This window comes from Hyla sarda, chromosome 6 (assembly GCF_029499605.1).
Source record: "Hyla sarda isolate aHylSar1 chromosome 6, aHylSar1.hap1, whole genome shotgun sequence".
In the NCBI taxonomy this organism is placed as follows: domain Eukaryota; kingdom Metazoa; phylum Chordata; class Amphibia; order Anura; family Hylidae; genus Hyla; species Hyla sarda.
This window is the reverse complement of record NC_079194.1, coordinates 68,295,029-68,301,028: the sequence shown is the minus strand read 5'-3', so window position 1 is coordinate 68,301,028 and position 6,000 is coordinate 68,295,029. Positions and strand designations below refer to the sequence as shown.

General features: G+C 49.5%; 1 protein-coding gene across 1 annotated transcript in view; it reads right to left on the bottom strand.

Annotated features, from left to right (window-relative positions):
* Nucleotides 1-472: 472 nt before the first annotated feature.
* The window catches only part of ATRIP (ATR interacting protein), a 55,827-nt gene continuing 50,299 nt past the window's right edge, over nt 473-6,000 (bottom strand). The window contains exons 13-14 of the mRNA XM_056524052.1: nt 2,142-2,394; nt 473-771 (exon numbers count right to left, since the gene is read on the bottom strand). Coding sequence (XP_056380027.1) covers nt 704-771; nt 2,142-2,394 — 321 coding nt within the window. The 3' untranslated portion in view covers nt 473-703. The remainder of the gene's footprint in view (nt 772-2,141; nt 2,395-6,000) is intronic.

Genomic DNA, 6,000 nt, shown 5'->3' with positions numbered 1-6,000 from the left:
CTGCTGGGGACCCCCACGATCTCGGGCGCGGCACTCCAGACATTCGGTGCACGATGCCGGATGACTGGCGATGCGGGGCGGAGGCTTATGATTTCACGGTCACGCCGGCTCGTGACGTCACAGCCATGCCCCCTCAATGCAAGTCTATGGGAGGGGGCGTGACGGCCATCATGACCCCTCCCATAGACTTGCATTGAGGGGGCGTGACCATGATGCATAGGGGATAAGATGTCTAGGAGTGGAGTACCCCTTTAACGCGTTTATATCTTTTGAAAAAATGTTTCACGTCGTCCAGACATATCCAGAAGTTTAGATGTCACCTGGTTATGAAACCCGCTGCGATCGCAAGTCATAAGCGGGTGAAGTGCACAGCAGCGCTCTACACTGCTCTTTGTTCAAATGACAGTGCCTATATAACCATGCACGCTCATTGCACAGTGAGGAATTAAAGTATAAAGGAAGACTCGCCATATATTACAAGATTTTTATATATTTAAATGAATATTTATCTTTAAAAATACAGTATATTTCATTAAAGTGATACCAGGATTCTACAGACAAGAGATTTAAAACGTGACCAGAAATTATTACTGTGTGGAATTTTGCCCAATCTTAGAAAAATTGTTTATAAACTTCCACGTGTTTAAAATACATGTGGACATTAGAGAGAAAGGCATATAAAGTCTTTGCAACATGTCCAGAATTATGTGCAGTCCATGCTTTCATCTTCTGTCTCAACTTCTGGTGGACTCAGTTCATCAAGTGCAAACTCTGAAAGAGAAGGAAAACATATTTAGAAGTGTGCCCAAAATAATAAATTAAAGGGGTACTCCACCCCTAGACATCTTATCCCCTATCCAAAGGATATCGGCTGCGGCACCCCAGACATCCGATGCACGTAGCGAACTTCACTCCGTGCCGGATGACTGGCAATGCAGGGCGGAGTCTTGTGACGTCATGGCCACGCCCCTCAATGCAAGTCTATGGGAGGGAGCGTGACGGCCGTCACGACCCCTCCCATAGACTTGCACTGAGGGGGCGTGGCCATGATGTCGTGAGCCTACAGCACTGCACCCGACACTAAAAACAAACGCCGAGTGAAGCAGGGAGGTCGCGGGGGTCCCTATCGGCGGGACCCCTGCAATCAAACATCTTATCCCCTATCCTTTGGATAGGAGATAAGATGTCTAGGGGCGGACTACCACTTAAAAAGGGGTGCTCCACTGGAAAACATTTTCTTTTAAATCAACTGGTGCCAGAAAGTTACAGTTTTGCAAATGACTTCTATTAAAAAATCCCAATCCTTCCAGTACTTATCAGCTGCTGTAGAATACACAGGAAGTTCGTTTGTTTTTTTTATTTCTTTACAGTCTGACCACAGTGCTCTCTGCTGACACCTCTGTCCAAGTCAGGAACTGTACAGAGCAGGAGAAAATCCCCATAGCAAACCTCTCATGCTCTGGACAGTTCCTGACACGGACAGAAGTGTCAGCAGAGAGCACTGTGGTCAGACAAAAGAAATTCAAAAAGAAAAAAAAACTTCCTCTGTAGTATACAGCAGCTGATCAGTACTGGAAGGATTTGTTTTTTTTTTAAATAGAAGTCATTTACAAATCTGTTTAACTTTATGACACCAGTTGATTTAAAAGAAAATGTTTTCCAGTGAAGTACTCTAAGTCTAACTTGCAAAAGAAGTTCAATTTATCTAGTTGTGTACCCACTGTGTTTTTACCTCTACTTGTAGAGGTGAAATAAAGTAGTGGTCATAGGCTGCATGATGTTGGTGGGATTACCAGAAACACAACACAGCCATACCTGTTTGCGTTAGGCAGTGGCTGTGTTCTGTTCACATGTGGCAGCCATAACATAGCACATACCCAAGCGACACAGGAATGGACCAATAGACATGAATGGAGGGGTGTGGCGTGACGTCACTTGAGGGAGCGGCCGTAAGGTCACGTCCCCGTCTCGGAGGCAGCACCCGACACAGAATGCCAAGGGCTGCACAGAGCTAGCGGGGGTCACCAGCGGCGGGACCACTGCGATCATACATCTTATGCCCTATCCTTTGGATAGGGGATAAGATGTATAAAGCTGGTGTACACCTTTAATCTCATACATCGTGCAATGCAGATTCTGACCTTCATTTTCATTCAAGGTGTTGAATTTTCTAAACAACGCTCGGATTCCGGGCACAGCTTGGTCATACTGGTGGAAGACCTCCAAACAATGTTCACTAAAGCTTTTGTCCTTTTGGTAGAGGCTGTGCAGAACCATGACTGCTTCTCTGAGAAACAGCACTGACTTGTTTTGGTTTGTAGTCGGCAACAGCACATTTAGGCACCGCACATTAAGCCATTCCTGGTGAAGAGTCAGAACCAGCGCCTTCACAACCTGAAGAAAAAAAACACACAACTGTTATGGTGCGCTGTACTACTTACCTCAAAAATAAATTGTAGTTCTTATTCTTCAAGTTTGGCATAATGCGAATACATTTATATTTAAAAGGCAAAACGGGAGATCGCGGGGGGACCAGCCGACCGCCAAACCCCCCCGCGATCTAACACCTATCCGCTATGCTCAGGATAGGGGAGAAGTTATTGTATACCGGAGTACCACTTTAAGAGCTAAGTAGGCAGTGTTGAATTTTAGCAGGAACGCCTTATCAGTGCAAAGATGTCCATAGCCTTTGACATACGTGGAAGGTCAGTACATACTGTATTATGACCGACAGCTCACACACGATACTGTACATGTATAGGCAAACAACACTGTCAGTCACATCCATTGAGTATAAGTCAGCTGGAATGAGTGTTTGTAATGTCCCTATTAAATGAACAGATCTTAAATCCTTAGTGACTAAAATAATTTATTGCCCAAACAGATTTCTTAAAGGGGTACTCCGCCCCTGGCATCTTATCCCCTATCCAAAGGATAGGGGATAAGATGTTAGATCGCCGCGATCCCGCTGCTGGGGACCCCGGGGATCGCCGCTGCGGCACCCCGCCATCATTACTGCACAGAGAGAGTTCACTCTGTGCGTAATGACGGGCAATACAGGGGCCGGAGCAGCGTGACGTCATGGCTCCGCCCCTCATGACATCACGGCCCGTCCCCTTAATGCAAGTATATGGCAGGGGGCGTGACGACTGCCACGCCCCCTCCCATAGACTTGTATTGACGGGGCAGGCCGTGACGTAACGAGGGGCGGAGCCGTGACGTAACGATGCTCCGGCCCCTGTATTGCCCGTCATTACGTGCAGAGCGATCTCGCTCTGTGCAGTAATGATAGCGGGGTGCTGCAGCAGCGATCCCTGGGGTCCCCAGCAGCGGGACCCCGGCGATCTGACATCTTATCCCCTATCCTTTGGATAGGGGATAAGATGTCTAGGGGCGGAGTACCCCTTTAATTTTTCTCCCCCCTCATTCTTAGAGCCAAAACTTCCAATCCAACACAACCCCATCCCCCCAGTTGATATTTGTAGTTGGGGATCTATTTTTTGCTGGACAAGTTGTACTTTTTAATAGTACTATTTTTCGGTTAATATAACTTTACTTGTTAACTTTATATTTTTTTGGTCAGCAAGATCATGGTCGCTCTTCAGTGGGGGACACCTTACTGATGGGACATACCAAAGCAGTCCCCTAGAGTCGGAAAAACCAAACCACCAGAGAAGGGAATCAGTCCCAAGACCGAACTCTGTCCACAATGCCTGCGGACGAGCCCCCAGGCCAGAGACAAACTAGGCCCAGAAACTGAACTCCCAGGAAGATCCCCCATCCCTGAAGATGGACTAGGACGCCAAGAGAGGGGACTATCCTCTGTAGAAAAGGTCGACCAGGAAGCCAGATGGGCCGGAACCATATCGGAAGCAGATAGGAAACGACTCCAAGGAACACAGCAAGGAGAACAGAGTACGCCCGAGCAGAAGGCGAGCACAGGAGGTGGATACCAGAAACCACAGGGGAAAATGTTTTTATCTGCTCTAGAGGGGTCTGGTGCATGAGAACAAATACCTGAACAGCAGCAGACCCTAAACCCCTGTCCCAGGGGTCCCCGTGAGAACCCGGAAGGCGACAGGAGCTGGACTGGTGTAATCCGGATGACCGGAACGCCCTCTAACTCGGGAGAACATGGACCCCCGAAGGAAGAAAGGAGCGGAATGCCCCGAAAAAGGGCCATCCCAGACACCGGAGAGACCGACATGGAAACTAAAGGTGTCTGAGTCACCTAGAAGACAAACTCGTAAAATCAAAACGTACAAGAAGCGAGCGCAAAACCCCGAAAAGGAGCCTCCCAGAACACCGGAGTAGCCAACGTGGAAATTGGAGGATCCCGAGTCTCCTGGAAGACTCACACCTGAAGAGTAAGGAAAACCGACGTGCACAAAACTCACCAGGCAACAAACTTCCATGTTGAGAGATGAAGAAGTGCAGTACAGAAAGACCGCCCCACCAAATGGGAACGCGGTAGCGTCTGGGCCGGATGACTGCACATGCCCGAGACCTCAATCATCACTAAGGCCCCAAGAACCGGGAGAGCCGCCAGACAGGAAGGCACGTCACAGCATCGTAGGACAGAGTCCAAGCCAAGGAGACTAGACTAGACCCAGAGGTCCAAGCGGACCAGAGCACTCCAAAGAAAACATCCCGCCAGAATGGTAACGGAAGGGGAAACAAAGGGGAACCCAGCTGGGACACTCAGGTGCTGGGCACAGGAAGGTAACTCCAGAAGACTATGGAGGCAGTGCAGCACAACTGACACTGCCAAAAGGGAAGGAAGAACTCACACCTCACTCCAGGGAGATTGCGCCGAGGGAGGAGAAGAGCAATGGTAGGACCCAAACAACAGACGGTGGCTAGACCAGCTGTCGCCGGGCCATACATGAATACATAAACTCCTCCAACAGAGGAGAGTGCCATTGCTGCGGGAGCCGCAGTAGATAACCAAGAAACAGAAAGAGAGCCAGGCTGCAATGGTGGACAGTAAACACACAAGCCTAGACAGCAAAAAGTTCTGTTGATTGCTCTCAGCAAAAAAACAAAGGCCAAGCACTGTAGGGACAGGGAAATGCTGCCCCACAGCCACGGACAGGAACTGGGTGGACATAGCCCCCAGGGCCCCTGCGACAACCCATCGTGGTATGGAGGAGCCACCTCGTACCCCCAGAAGGATCGGAATCCTGCACCCTGGAGCTGGGCAAAAATACAAGACGTTACTACGAATGCAAGTAACAAGCACACACACAGACAAACGCGTTGAGAGCCATTCCGGACGATGACTAAGGCAACAGAGTAGGTGCCTGAGCCACCCTGGACAGAAACCCGGAAAGATATCTGGAGGCCTAGGGAGGGGCTGCACTGACTGTGTGGCCCCCTCATCAGGCACCATGCCAGAACAGAGGTGCCAACCGCCGAGACCTGTGGAAACAAAATTACAGGAAGCCCCGAGGTACACCCTACCGAACAGGTGGGCTCTACACAGACATTGGTACCTCACGGTAGTAGTGGGGTGCCAAGACTGCAGACACAAAGGAAACCGTAGACTTCCAACAGACCGGAGGAAGGAAGGTATGCCCTTAGCATAAAAACATTGCACCCTTAGAAAGGGGAAAAGAGTGCTGTTGCTGACAAAGTCCTGGAACCTGCAGGAAAAATACCCACATCCCATCTCCTAATGGTGCCACACAACCGAACTGCAGGCGCAGACTTAAGAGATGAAGAATGTATGTGGAGCAGGAAACATGCAAACACAGTCTGACTTACAGGTAGAAAAGGTCCCATGAACCCACAGAGACACACTGTGCGGAACTTCACCTGGAAAGAAAAACACCGGACTGCAGCCACGGCATCGGCAGAAACGGGGGAGGTGACCCGGTGAATTTGAAAGCCATGCAGACACAGCCTGGTTATGTGGCATAGGGACCATGGCCGCGGAAGCTGTGAAATGAGTGTTAGGAGAGACTACTGTCTGGCATAATGATATCGGGTCCAATCCAT